The 14,712-nt window shown below is 53.3% G+C and overlaps 1 protein-coding gene across 4 annotated transcripts in view; it reads right to left on the bottom strand.

Annotated features, from left to right (window-relative positions):
* Positions 1-14,712, bottom strand: part of RFFL (ring finger and FYVE like domain containing E3 ubiquitin protein ligase) — a 67,220-nt gene that overhangs the window by 7,631 nt on the left and 44,877 nt on the right. For 3 of the 4 annotated variants that reach the window (XM_032428487.1, XM_032428486.1, XM_032428485.1), the window contains 5 exons: positions 11,228-11,415; positions 5,423-5,818; positions 2,567-2,650; positions 1,398-1,608; positions 5-28 (listed from right to left, as the gene is read on the bottom strand). In XM_032428487.1, the coding sequence (XP_032284378.1) occupies positions 5-28; positions 1,398-1,608; positions 2,567-2,650; positions 5,423-5,818; positions 11,228-11,407 (895 nt within the window). In that variant the 5' untranslated portion in view covers positions 11,408-11,415. The remainder of the gene's footprint in view (positions 1-4; positions 29-1,397; positions 1,609-2,566; positions 2,651-5,422; positions 5,819-11,227; positions 11,416-14,712) is intronic. The other variant, XM_032428488.1, reaches the window with a different exon arrangement.

Below are 14,712 nucleotides of genomic sequence, written 5' to 3'. Positions count from 1 at the left end.
GTACCGTTTTGGTCTTCAGCACCACACACTGAAAAGGAAAGAGAAAGAAGAGGTCTGCATATGTGACGGCGTGAAGAAAGTCTCCCACCAGCCCGTCTAACTGCCGCACTCGGACTGCTCCCCTGGCCCGGGAACCCGGCTGGCCTAGAGCCCGGCCGGACGCCTGCCCTCCCCTCATATGCTGAGAGCTCGCGCACAGCCCCGGCTGGTGTGTCTGGTCCGGTCTTAGAGAAAGGGATTCCGCTGGCTCGCGTGAACAACACTGCCAAGTAGGCAGGACACTGCACAGGCACGGTACCCTTTTCTATCGCTTCTGAAGCCCGTGTTAGAACCGGCTGTTCCAGTCAGCCAAGGAGTCTGGATGGAGTGCCCCGGTGGGGCCATGTCCTGTTCCCCAGGACCTCACAACTCTATGGAGATTCTGGGGACAGCCCCAAAGGGAAGTGAGTCTGACTAGAGGACTGGTCAGACATGCCCAGCTCGGATGAACCAGTGGGATAGGAGAGCCTGGAATCGGACTTCAACCACTAACAGGCAAGGAATCAAAATGCTGATTGCAGGAGCTAAATCGGTCGGGGAGGGGAAGGTTCTGGGTAAAATTTTAGGAAATGAGTTTAAAACAGCCAAATACACCCCTCTTCTGCAGGACTTCTCTGCCTTAGTACTATCTACCAGGAAGACCTAGTTTTCTTCCCCAAACTCAATTAACCACAAACCTAGACAACTTACCTTATTGGGCATCGCCTAAAAATGATACTGTGTGGAATGCTTTGGGAAAGGACCCTAGGGAAAGCCCAGGCCCAGGCAGCACAGATCTATTTCCCTTGTACCATGGGTTCACTTCCCCGTCTCCCAACTGTTGAGAGCAGTACTGCTGAGGTACTAGTGGGGATGGCAGGGTGACACGGGGTGGGAAAGGCTACGGGATCAGTCCAGGAAATCTTCAGTGACACCCAGGCTCTACACTAAAACGGTAATGCCAGGGGCGCCTGGGTGGCTCAGTCAGCTGAGCGTTCACTCTTGGTTTCGGCTCAGGCCATGATCTCAGGATCGAGCCCCGAGTTGGGCTCCACACTCAGCGGAGTCCGCTTGAGATCCTCTCCCTCTGCCCCTCCCCCTACACTCATGCTCGTGCTCTCTCTCTCCCCTCAAATAAATCTTAAAAAAAGCGGGGGGCGGGTAGTGCTAATAATGCCTATTTCACAGGCAGCCCTGAGGACGGAATAAATGTTTACGGAGCGTAGCCCGGTCCCGGCACTCAACTTCAAATGGCAGCTATTATTAGCCGGTGCCAAGGTGGAAGGTGACTCCTTGCTTGGCTAAGCACACGGAAACCTAGTCAGGCCATGCCGTCAGGCTGCAGAGTGACAGCAAGCGCCCCCCAGACAGCGCCTCACCCAGGTGCTGGAGCCCCTTCTGGTCCTTGTACAGCCGCGTCACCCTCTCCATCAGCTCCCACTTCTCGCAACAGCCCTTGTAGTTGACGAAGTTGCGCGCCAGGATCTCTTTCAGCTGCCGCACGGTCAGACCTTCAATGTCCTCCAGGTCGGTCAGGTCAGACAGAGAGGCCCGCCGGCCCGGGACGAAGCTGTCCTCTGAGTCGACAGACTGCAATGGCAACGGCGGGATTGGTGGGCTCAGCTCTCACCTCCCAAGCTCTCTCTCCGAGGACCCCGGAGCACTCACCAGGCCGTGCCCGCGGGGACTGACCTCAGGAAGAGCGGGAGCGGAGGCAGGAAGAGTGCCGGCATGGCGCTCTGCATGGCCAAAGAGGCCACAGTCTCTTCCTGACCCGTGGTTCCGGGCTCGGGCACGGCCACAGCCCCCAACCAACCCATCAGTGGGACGAGTAGAAGGGGCACCGGTGTGAGTCACATGGCCCTGATTCTAACTCCTCCACGGACTGATGCTAAACACTATGGAGCCAGTTGCTCCCCGGCCTCGGCCTGTCTGCCCCCCCATACAGGAGACCCAGCAGTCCCACCGCACCGGGTTCCTGTAAAGACTAGCACAAGAAACCAGCGAGCCTGGTGCCAGTCTCTGCTCTCCCCGCTGCTTCCTTGTGGAAGGGGCAGACTTCCCTGGTGAGCACGCCTCTGTACGCAACCTCGACCACGGCTTCGCGGCCCCGCTGGCGGTACCCGCTGGCTGGCCTACCACGGCTGAGGCCTGACCCCTGCTCATCCTTCCTCCTGATTTTCCGACCTCCTTCCCCTGACGATAGCTACTGTGTGCTAGCAGCAGACGAAAAGAACAAGATTTGCACAGCAGCACCGGGAGCCCGCCCATCGGCAGCTTACAGGAAATCAAGAGACTAGAAAGGAAGGGGCCATGAGGCTCCCCGGTCTCCACTGGGAGCTCACTACTCTGCCCCTAACAACTGACAGCTTCGAAGGCTAATCTGGAAGGCTAACACTAAGCCCACCCCTGACAACAGAACTGTAGGACTGTCATCACACATGGATTCTTCTGCACGTCTGAGTCTGCTGAGAGGGTCCTAATCACCGCCTACCACCACCAGAGAAAAGAGCAAACGCAAAGGCACGGACCGGAGCAGAGGCCCCACCTGGGTCTCATCCTCAGCAGGTGCTCTGGCTGTGCTCTCCAGGTAGACGGGTTCCTCTTGGTCCTGAGACACATGGCCATTGGCCTGTGGGAAGAGAAAGGTGCCATCACACGCACAGAGATGCGGGCCTCTTCCCAGCTCATTCCACATCCAAACATGTTCCCATCTCCCCAGGAACCTGGTGTCTCGAACAATAGCATTACAGAAGCCTGCTCCCTAGTACCGACTTTGTCGGGCAGAGACATGACACAAACAGATTTCAACTCCAAAACGAGAAGGTCGCTAATTCTGCTCCCCACCAGCATGGCATGAGCGGCCACTCACCGTCAGTGTGGTCTCAGCTCAAACAGTCCGAACGCGAGGAAGAGCACAAGTCCACGCCACTGCGGGACTGCTCTCTAACTGCCATCCGCTCTCTCCTGGACACTGAGCCCACACCGCCCTCCCCGTTCACTCCCACCCACCGTTCTGGGCTCTGTCCCGAGCAGCAATGAGCACCGCTTTCTTACAGATCGTTCATACCATGTCTTCCTGCCTCCACGCTACATCTCCCTGGCTTCCTCCTCTGACACAGAGGAAACAGTTCTTAGTCCCTCACCACTCTGTCCAGTCACTGCTCCACCATTCTAGAAATGGGCTCCAACCAGCAGCGCTCACTAGTACTAAGAACTATCTTGAAGCCTGGTCAAAAATTATTTTAACGCACCTAAGCATCTATTAGCCTAAAACTATAAAGACAGACGTCTATGCTTAAGGAGTTTGGAATTCTAACTTCTCAAAAGGTTTTGCCAAACAGTAGTTCAAACTGTGAGCCTCCTCGTCCCATCACCCTTTAAGCCACAAACCCCTTCACCAGACACTTCACCGACTGCTCCCTCCAGGCAAAGGGCCTGGTATGAGCCCAGAGCAAAGACGTGTCTGAGCTCACAGGCCTTTCCTCTAGACTCTCGGAACACCAATAAAGGGAACAGTCCCAGGAAACCAGTCACCCATGGCCCCAACCACTCATTCCAGATTAGAATGCCTAACACAGAGTTGGTTAAGAGGCAAATAACTATAATGGAGATGAAAGTAGAAATTACCACCATCATCCAAAATGCCAAGTGGTCAGAGGAGCACGCATACAGCATACGTGTACGGGGATGCATCCCACACCGTCTCCCCTTGGCTTTATGGAAACGTGGCACCCACCAGTCTCCTGGTGTTACCTTGGAGTTACAAAGTCTCTCCAAGCCTAACCTGTTCCTAAAGAAGGGCTTCTGTATGTTTTTTTTTTTTTTCCTAGGAAGAGAAACTGGATGTCCCACTGCAAAGCATGCTCTTGTCTCTTCAGTTTGCCTACTGGCTAAATTAAAATCTCTTAAATCGTATCTGTCCACCATTTTGCTTCCTCCACCCACTTCTTTCCCCAGCAACCACTGCCAGGGCACTAGAGGTAAAGGGCAAGAACTCTGGGGGGCAGGCGCCCCGGGCAGATCTGCATCCTAGGTGCGGGTAGCCTGCACAAGTCACTTGACTTCCCCACGTCTGTTCTCCCGGCTTGACAAACGCAGATCTCACCGGGACAGGGGATGCGAGCTGACACAAAGGACCCGATGAGATCTGGCGCCTGCGTGGGACCCGCAGCTGAAGTCTGGATTTCTGGTTAACGACAGGAAATTTAGAACCCCCTGCTTTCATTGCAAAATCCACCTGAAGGTTCTTCAGGGAAAAACAATTCCCTCCAGTTAGGCCCTGGGCCCCCCCGCCAAGACAGAGAGGAGTGCTCCACCGAGCCGAGGGAGGAGCCCGCGCGGGAGGCGGACGCCAGGCAGAGCTCACCTCGGGCCGCCAGGGGAGCGGAGTGCGGCCCGGCCTTTATGCCCTGGTGCCCGCCAGAGCTGAATCAGGGGCCCAGTGCTCGCACACCGGAGGCGGCGGCCAGCCACGCCGCACACAACCCTGGTGCTGCGCCAGCCGGACGGAGCTCCCAGCTCTTCAGAGCTGTTGTCACGCCAGCCGGTCCTCCCAACAGCCTGCCAGGAGCCACAGTGCCCTGGGATTACTAGCCCCATTTCACTGCTGAAGGCTCGAAGTTTGCCCGAGGTGACCAAAGAGTCAGCGACAGATTGGTCCGAATGCCCCGGCTACGGCCCAAGCCACATACACCAAAAGGTCACTGAGGCACTGAAGTCTTATCTATGGGATGCCATCAGCCTCACGCACTGGTTACGTCTCCCGGGCTCACTGGAGCCCAACAGCTGCTTTGCCCGTCTACCCCGCTCCCGCGGGGGCCTTCTGAGGGCACCCGCCATTCTGCACGGCCCCTGCGCGGTCCGCAGGCCAGCCAACGGGCCGCTCTTCGCTGACCATTTCTGAGTGCCCCTCCCCCGGGACGATGACAAGGCAACTTCCGGTTCGAGAACATGCCAACCATGACCTGGCCCAAGCAGTGACTGGCCACAGAAGCCGTGACCGGCCCCCTTCCGTCGACATGTGCCTTTCCCTCTGCGCCCTGTGATGGTTCCCTACCCGCTAAGAAGACCTTAACAAAGGTAAGCAGGAGGGCAGTCTGAACAGAACGAAATTTAGAGAGTTAACAGTGAGTTTTCTCAAAATGTTTCTGGAACGAGTTTTTCAAAAATGACTAGCTGGGATAGGTATGTATTAAAAACATCAAAAATACCTGGTACCATGCATGATCACCTCTGAAAAAAACCCAAACAGGAGTCTGAGGTCCAGAAAACATCCCTGCCGCAGTAGGCAGAAGGCCCTCCCCTGATCATACCGCACCCCCCCACCCCGCCGTGCAGGCAGGGGAGCAGACTGAGCCCGCAAAGCGGCAGACACGGGCAGGGGCTGTAAACCGGCGCGTACCTGCTGGCTTTCCTGAGCCGGGGCCGGGGACACAGACGTGGCTTGTGTGGGCGAAGAGGGGAGGCTCGCCGAGGTAGGAGGTACTGTGCCGGCGTGAGGCTGGGCCAGGAAGGCCTGCTGCTCGGGGAAGTCCGGGGACAAGGGGGGGGCGCGAGTCCTGCCCTCCTGCTGGTCAAGCACCAAGAGCACCAGCTCCTCTTTCTCTCGGCACACTTCGGTAGAGATGTCATGGAGGCTGAGATAGTCCCTCAGGTCCTTCACCTTCATCTTCATGAGCTCCTCCCGCCGAAAGGCTGTGGCTCGGACCCGCTGGCAGAGGAGGCAGAGGTGGGGGCCGTTCCCCACTTGGCTTGAACAGGTCATGCAGAAATTCTTCTTGCAGTCCAGGCAGGTCTGCTGCTTAGACCAAGAGGCAGAGGGAACCATGTCAGACTGAGAACAAGACAGCGGGAGGGGGGCTCAGGGCCGCCATGCCAAGCGGGACTCCCCTGATCACTCCTGCTGGTACGAAGCTACCTCCTTACGTCAGAGTGCAAGCTACCTTGATTTCAGTAAGCACCACTCAGAGGTGGCACACCCCCCCGTAGGCACCTGTGTGCCCACATCCAGGACACTACATTCATTATTCCAGTTGAGACTTACTTTTTTCATTGCAGATAGAGAAACAGAGGGTTTCGATTCTAATCAAAAAAGCCCACATTTTCATTTAGTCTGCCTCCTCCATTTTTTTATGGTGTCACCTTGGGTGTGTAACTTAGCCTCTCTGGCCCTCAGTTCCCTCATCTGTAAAATGGGGGTGATGACAGTACCTACATCTCAGGATTGCCCTACAGTTAAGAGACAACGCATTTAGCGTATTGTGACACATGATTCTTCAGGGTAAGTATTTTAATTATTATTGTTAGGAAACGCGAGCTAATTTTGAGAGCCAGGATTCAAATCCTGAACTATGATTTTTTTCTACTTTATTGCTGAGAATAGAAAGCAAATGCATAAGTACGATGGTGATTATTATTAATATTATTGATTAAATTTACTGAGAGGCTACTAGGTGCTAGAGCTTGTCATTTAATTTTCAAAGCAACCCCGCAAAGTATTACTCTATCACTGTATCACGTATTAACATACATCATCGGGGCGCCTGGGTGGCTCAGACGGTTAAGCGTCTGCCTTCGGCTCACGTCATGATCCTGGGTTCCTGGGATCCAGCCCCGCATCGGGCTCCCTGCTGAGCAGGAAGCCTGCTTCTCCCTCTGCCTGCCCCTCCCCCAATGCTTGTACTCTATCTCTGTCAAATAAAAAATAAAACGTCTTAAAAAAAAAACCCACATCACTAATAATTACTAATGTACCTCCCTATGTCACAGACAAAGCAAGCGAGGCCTAGAGAGATGAAGCATCGCACTCAAGGGCGGGCAGGGAACAGCAGAGCTGGGGTTCACGCTCAAAGCCTGTCCCTGTGGAATGCCCACAGTCACGCCCTTCCCACCAGGCCACGCTGCCTGACTCGGCCCCGCCCAAGCCGACAGCAGGACCCAGTCCAGGGCCTGGCTCTCCATCGCCAAACCCCCGCCCGGTGCCCCATCCACAGAGGCTGTGCCCAGGCTCCCCCACCCCAGGAAGGCCCACTCAGAGCACCGGGAATCCAGTGGCACAAAACAGCGTATCCAAGACAAACACTCAGACAGCTACGGGGGCGGGTAAGGGGTGGAGCCTCTGGAGCCGATCAGGGAGCTCGTGGTTTGTGCGCGCACAGGTCTCAGCCCGCAGTCGGCACACAACAGCACAAGCCACACCACACCAGCGCTCGCTCCTGAGCCCGCACAGTGACATCGGACTGAGCTCTGCTCCGGCCGAGCACAGCCGCACTCCCACAGCAGAGGGAGTTCCTGGGCACACTGGGATGGTCCCGGGAGCACACTCACCAGTCCTTTAAAGAAATGAAGAACTTTTCATCCTCTGGTAACTTGAGCATTAACCTATTTCTGATCCCTCTTTTCTAAGTAGGGAAAACTGAATGCAGAGTAACAAGAATGCCCGGGAGACTGAGATTCTCATCACCGAAATCGGACTCCGGCGCAGGGCTGGCGAAGGCGCCACAGCTGAGGCAGCGGAGCCCGGCTCCGTCCAGGAGTCCTGCGTGTGGACGGGGAAGCGGGCAGAACGTTCACCACCCACGTGTGACTGTGAATAGCGAAAGGCGTTTCGAAAGGACGCATATCAAGCTCCCTCACTCTCTATAGTTACAGCCAGACCATAACACGCTCAGAGGCCGACTTAAAAGGACGCAGGGCTGCACTAGCGTCCTAACGGTTCTGGGACCTGCAGCCGCTCAGGTGGAAAATGGACGTTTCGGGGTCTTGGGGGTTCCTTTATATCAAAGGCTTTTCTGTTGGGAAATGAAATGCGTTTAGGATGACTGGGAGTGCAATGAAGAGGCTTCAGTGTCAGACGCTGTAGGACATGGAACGTGACTCAAGTCCGTGCAGTCTGACAAGACCTAGCCTGACACAATTAAAAAGCCCTGAGATGCTCCATCAGCCAGATCTAAACAACTCTCTATTCTTTCTTCAAACATGCACGGCTTATTGGAGACAAGACCAGAATGCAAAGGCAGCAACCCAGCTTCTCCGCGTCCCCTGGCTCACCAGGGGCTCTGAAGTCGGCCTGCATCCGAAACATGCCCTCTAGGAATAGGACGGCGCTCCAGGCTGAACGCCCAGTTCGCAAAGGAGAAGTTGGCTATCAACACAGATGGGCAGAATGAGCCAAGGAAACTCGTCCGTCTCAACTGAAGCAAACCGCGTGCGACTGAGGAAGCAGGGGGCCTGAAAGATGAATTAGTGGAGCCAACATGCTTGCAAACACACCAAGAGGACACGCAAACCTCCAGCAGCAAACGGCCGCACCAACTTCAGGGATGCTCCGGGGCCTGCTCGCCCTTGCTCCTCTGCCCTTCCCTCTTCCTACCCAGCCACACACGCATTCCCCAGACTCCTCGGCCGGACAGGGCTCCTCCTCACCGGCCTTCCCCTAGGCTCCTTCTCTCTCTCTTTTTTTTCTTTCTCTTTCTTTCTTCCTTTCTCTCTCTCTCTTTCTTTCTAAGATTTTATTTATTTATTTGACAGAGAGACAGCGAGAGCAGGAACACAAGCAGGGGCAGAGGGAGAGGGAGAAGCAGGCCTCCCACGGAGCAGGGAGCCCGATGTGGGGCTCGATCCCAGGACCCCGGGATCATGACCTGAGCCGAAGGCAGACGCTTAACGACTGAGCCACCCAGGCGCCCCAACATGCTTTTCAACATGCTTAGCATGCTGGTCCCTGAGCCTGGTCACCGTCACTGTCCTCTTTGCTCCTTCTCTGTTCCCCACTCCACAGACTATAAATGATATTTTTTAAAAAAAGGTTCAAACAAACCTACGGCAAATTCACGCTGCCTCATTTAAACAAAGGTCCTTTCATGCTAATTACTCTGCCACTTCGGCCAGCAGTTGTTCCTAGCATTTCTCAGTGTAAAACAATGAAAACAGCAAGACCTGTGACTACCCAACAGACTCTAGATGCACCTGAGGAGTCCTTGAAACAACCACCTTAAATAGAGCTATTTCTGGGGTGCCTGGGTGGCTCAGTCGTTAAGCGTCTGCCTTCGGCTCAGGTCATGATCCTGAGGTCCTGGGATCAAGTCCCACATCAGGCTCCCTGCTCAGCGGGAGGCCTGCTTCTCCCTCTCCCACTCCCCCTGCTTGTGTTCCCTCTCTTGCTGTGTCTTGTCAAATAAATAAATAAATAAATCTTTAAAAAAAAAATAGAGTAATTTCTTCATCTATAAAATGGGAACAAATAATAGTATATATTTTGTTAAAGATTCAAAGAGAGAAGACATGTGAAACGCCAAGCTCAGTGCCAGGCATGTGACAAGTCACCCCGGGCCTCCTTCCATTTCACCTCAGATCCCAAAGCCACCCCCATCTCCATCCCTGAGAAGACTGAGGCCATGCGGCACCAAGCTCCTTCCAGTCCCTGCTTCGGCCTCCGTCTATAGACTCAGCCTTCCAGTCTCAGTGTAAAGGGAGCGGCACCGCAGCCTGCCGTACCACAGTCCCCTGCGACCCACAGCGGCCTCTCTGGTGGTGTCCTCACAGTGACCGGGGCAGCCAGGCGCATCACGACAAAGCTCTGCTACGTGCCCAGCCTCACTGCACTACAGCGAGGCGCAGGCAAAATGCCAATCCTCCTTCAGCTTGCGGGTACGAAAGGGCGGGTGGTCAGCACTGCAGGCTGCAGGAATCCGGACATGCTGAATGTCTTCTGGGAGACAGCCTGAGAGTTCAAAGAGCTGGGTTTGAATCCTAGCTCTGCCATTTAATAACCATGTGATCTTGGGCCACTACCTATGTAGCCGGAAAAGGAGAAGTATTTCCATCTCTCTTATGCCATTTATCAGGAACTTGACAAATACAGTTTCTTTCTTTCTTAACTGTTACACTCTAAATCTCAGTGTCTCATATGTAAAATGGGAGTTTAGGGACCCTAAAACCTCTACCATAGAGTTACTGTGAGGCTTAAATGAAACCAAAAGATCTAAATTGCTCACAACAGTCCCTAGCATACAGCACATAGCTTAAAAAGTAGCTTTTCAGGGCGCCTGGGTGGCTCGGTCGTTAAGCGTCTGCCTTCCGCTCAGGTCATGGTCCCAGGGTCCTGGGATCGAGCCCCGCATCGGGCTCCCTGCTGGGCAGGAAGCCTGCTTCTCCCTCTCCCACTCCCCCAGCTTGTGTTCCCTCTCTCGCTGTCTCTCTCTAAAACAATTTTTAAAAGTAGCTTTTCCTCTCAAATTTCCCATCACTGCCACTTTAACCTCACATCCAGGGCTACAGCCCTCTCTGTTCTGCAGAAGAATGCAGACCGCAGGTCAGCGTTCACCCTCAGCCCCGGTCGTGCTTGACCTTGGAGAATGGGCTGCCCCTGGGCACTGGCACAGGATGGCCCACACCCACACGCCATCATCCAGCCAGTGACTTCCCTGCTGCTCGCTAATCTGGACAACACGGTTGCCGAGCATTTCTCATGAAATCGCTACAGGAAAGGAGCCCCAGTCTTTGTCCTGCTGGGGTCTGGATGTACATGAGATGTCCTCGGCACCGCGCGGGATACGAAGACCAGGCTAATCTGCAGTCAGGCGTTCACAACGACAGCTAATGAAGGGAGTGACACCAGTGTCTGCCGCATGCTGCACGGTGCTGGGGCCCTTGGTAGTCCAGCTCATGTTATTCTCACGACCCTGTGAGATAGGCACGACGGCTGTACCCCCATTTTAGAGATGGGGGAAAAGAATCTCCAGAAAGGTTAGGTCATACAGCTAGTAAGCAGCAGAGCTGAGGTCTGAATTCAGGCCTGTCTGGGTCCAAATTGACGCTGAGATGCTTTGCTTTTGAGTGGCCTTTCTGTAATGCTTTTGTGAAAGGATCCAGTGTGGGTTACCGGCACCGCACAGGCAAAGGCAAGGTGGCAGGCATTGTGGAGGGGTCAGCAGGCTTGCCCGAGGGCTGAGGTTGTAGCTGCCGAGCCGGCCAACAAAGCCAAGAAGTCAACACTTGGGGCGCCTGGGTAGCTCAGTCGTTAAGCATCTGCCTTCGGCTCAGGTCATGATCCCAGGGTCCTGGGATCGAGCCCCGCATCAGGCTCCCTGCTCGGCAGGAAGCCTGCTTCTCCCTCACCCACTCCCCCTGCTTGTGTTCCTGCTCTGTCTCTCTCTGTCAAATAAATAAATAAAATCTTAAAAAAAAAAAAAAAGTCAACACTCACCTTCCTGGCCATGTTTGCAAAGTGGGCCCCACAAGCCTTGCAGCTTGGTTCCGAGCCTGTTGGTGAAGGGAAGGAGCTGTACCCAGGGTTGGAATAGGCCTGCGTCCTGGCTCCCTGGGCCGGTGGGGCCTCCTCAGGCTGTCCATCCAAGCAGAACCAGTTGCAGCAGGTTGCCCACATGATAAAATCTGGTGCAAGGGAGGAAGGGGAGAAAGGTCAGAGTTAAGACACACCTCTGCTCCACTCCATTCCCGAGGGCGCACGTGAGCAGGGCAACTCAGGCCACACCCGCTGCCAGAGTCAGGAGTCGAGGTGAGGACGTGTTTTCGGGGGCCACAGATTCCTTGCCACCTCCTGCTTCACCACAGTTGCCACTGCTCCCAGGAGGAGAGCACAGACACCTGATCCGCCAGGACAACACGGGATGCCAAGCTGGCGCACTACCTCTGAAAGGTTGCTGGTCCCTGCTGTGGTTTAATCTGAGATCTAATTTTGAATAAAAAATGGCCTTAGCAATTACAAGTGGCCTGAAACCCCCTTTATTCAGGCACATGAACCTGCTCCTAGAGCTCAGAGACATGGAACTTTATCATTCATGTGCACGTGCGCACACGCATGTGATCCCATATTCACACCGACTGTGTAGAGGAGGGGTATTATCTCCTTTACATGGATGGGGCCACCCAGGCTCAGAGAAGTCCGGGTCGCACCGCTAATATACAGAGAACTGAGATTCTGAAAACCCAGGTCTTCTGACCCTAAACCTAACGTTCTTTTCCTAGACCATACCCCCCCCCTTGATTTTCCCTCCGCCAGCCAGCAGCATGAACTACTCTTACCTTTGTACTTCCAACTCTACCTAAACCTCTCCCTCAGCACCTCTGACACTCTGTTCTGTCTGCTGCCACTACACCATACATTCCTTGAGGGCAGTGTGACTTATTCTTGTGTCTACTGCAGCCTACCAGCGTCGTGCACACAGAAGATGCTCAACTAATGTGGGCTGTCTTGCTGAACAGGTGCCTCGATGGACTTATTAAGAAGTTTTGGAACAGGATTCCCATTTTACATATCAAATATGGGTACTAGGGACAAAGGGATAGATGATTTTTTAAGATCACAGAAGAAAACCCAATCCCTCAAATGTCAGAATAATCTACAGTTGCAAAACGGTCCACCAAAACGCCAAGCATTGCTGTGATTAAGAGTGTGCTTTTCTTGGGCGCCTGGGTGGCTCAGTTGGTTAAGCGACTGCCTTCGGCTCAGGTCATGATCCTGGAGACCGGGGATCGAGTCCCGCATCAGGCTCCCTGCTCAGCAGGGAGTCTACTTCTCCCTCTGGCCCTCCCCCCTCTCATGCTCTCTCTCTCATTCTCTCTCTCAAATAAATAAATAAAATCTTTAAAAAAAAAAAAAAAAAAAAAGTGTGCTTTTCTCACCAGACCATGGCAGTCTATATGGACATCTGGAGCCTGACCTCTCTGCTTACAGAGATAATAAATGAAACACTTAGTGTTACTGCTCAATCATCAGTTCACACAAAAGAACGGTACCTTCAGCTCTCTGCCTCCTGACTTATGGAAAGTGCCTTTATTAAATCGCAGTTCAGAGACGTGCTAAGCTGGAAAGCACTAACAAGAAGCTGGCTGGTTCAACCTTAGTCATCTCACAGAGGAAGCCAGAGGCCCAGCAGGGGGAACACAGATATAACCTCACACAACTATAACCTCAGGTCCCCCAATGACTCTCGGGCCTTTTTAGCTTGCAGCACTTCCCGAGACTCCTGATCTAGAATTCATTCACTTTTTTTTTTTTTTTTTAAGGGAGAGAGAGAATCTTTTTTCTTTTTTTTATTAAGATTTCTATTTATTTATTGAGAGAGATAATGATAGAGAGCATGAGAGGGGGAAGAGTCAGAGGGAGAAGCAGACGCCCCGCTGAGCAGGGAGCCTGATGCGGGACTCGATCCCGGGACTGCAGGATCATGACCTGAGCTGAAGGCAGTCACTTCAACAACTGAGCCACCCAGGCGCCCAAGAATTCATTCACTTTTATAGGCAGATCTGATCCACACCTGTCTCCCCCGCTTGCCTGTGGCCCCCGTGTGAACAGGGACCATGAGAGTCGGGTCAGTGCCCAGCAGACAGGTGGCTCAACAAGGACTACTGAATGAATCACGCGATATTTGAATTTTAACTAATCATGTTCATTCTTTCCGTTTCCTACACATCAACATTTCTCTCTGACTCACTCTTACTTGTCCAAAGCCTCTAACTTCCCAGAAGACAATTGTAATGAATAGTTCACATGGAATAACAAAGGAAAGAGCAGTTAAACAGATGAGTTCTCTGTTGGCAAGATAAGGGTGATAATAGCAGTGTGGCCCCCCCCCCCCCAGAAAGAGGGATTTTTCAATTCTCTAAATCACCTGCTGACAAAAGCATCTGAGGCTGCATATGATAATACAAGGGAATACAGGATCCGGACTCAGAAGACCCGGGCCCAAGCCCCGCTTGACTACATACATCTTTATAACAAGTTCTACCTTTCTGTGCTTTCTCTTTCTCACTGGACATTCTCCAGGCTGTGAGGCACTAAATAAAGATCAGTCGTGGCTCCGAGCATTGTAACAATGCTTCAACTACAGTTTCTCTCGCAAGGCTCAAATAAAAAGGAAACCTAGAGGTGTCCCCACAATTACCATTTGGCTCTCCGGACTCATCCCAAAGAAGGACAGAGAAATCTGTGACAAAATCAGCAGAATGGGTCAAGTAACTGGAGGAGCTGGGGGCAAGGCAAGAAGCAGAGCGACCTTGGGACAAGGCTGTGGGTGATCTGCTGGCCTCTGCCAGAATCGCCACTCTCCCAGGCATGCAACCTTTAGTGAAGCCAGTGCCTTGCTGTTTCCAGTGCCAGGTGAGTAAGGCAGAGAACCTGCCCTTGAGGAGTTCATGGTCAAGGAGAGGAACAAGAAATGTAAAACCCAAACAAGAAATTTCAGAGGAATCAGTGCCTTACCAGAGATTCGTACAGCATACCGGGGGCTATGAAGATAGAGACACAAGCAGCTCTTCAGGGGCGGAGGGGTGACCGGAGAAGACTTCTCAGATGATGTGCCACACATATCCTCCTGTTGGAGTAGCTGGGGATTCATCAGGAAGCCCAGAGTAAAAGGAATTTTCAAGAAAAAGCAAACAGCATGCAACATGGCATTAAAGAAACTACAAAATGTTTGGTTGGGCCAAGAGTAGGGGTGGGATGGATGAGGGCATGGCAGGCAAACAAGCAGCCACGAAAAACCATGGTAAGGAACGTGGACTTTATCCTATAGGCAGTGGGACACAATGAGCGGTTCAAGTAATCTCGTTTTGTGATCTTATTTGCATTTTATAGTGGGCACTCTGACAGTAGGCAGGCTGGAAGCAGGCAGCTGGTGTGGCAGAGGCAAGACAGGAGGAGAAAGGGACAGACAGATCTCTGACAGA

This window comes from Phoca vitulina, unplaced genomic scaffold, assembly GCF_004348235.1.
Source record: "Phoca vitulina isolate PV1807 unplaced genomic scaffold, GSC_HSeal_1.0 scaffold40, whole genome shotgun sequence".
Classification (NCBI taxonomy): Eukaryota; Metazoa; Chordata; class Mammalia; order Carnivora; family Phocidae; genus Phoca; species Phoca vitulina.
This window is presented reverse-complemented; position numbering and strand designations above follow the sequence as displayed.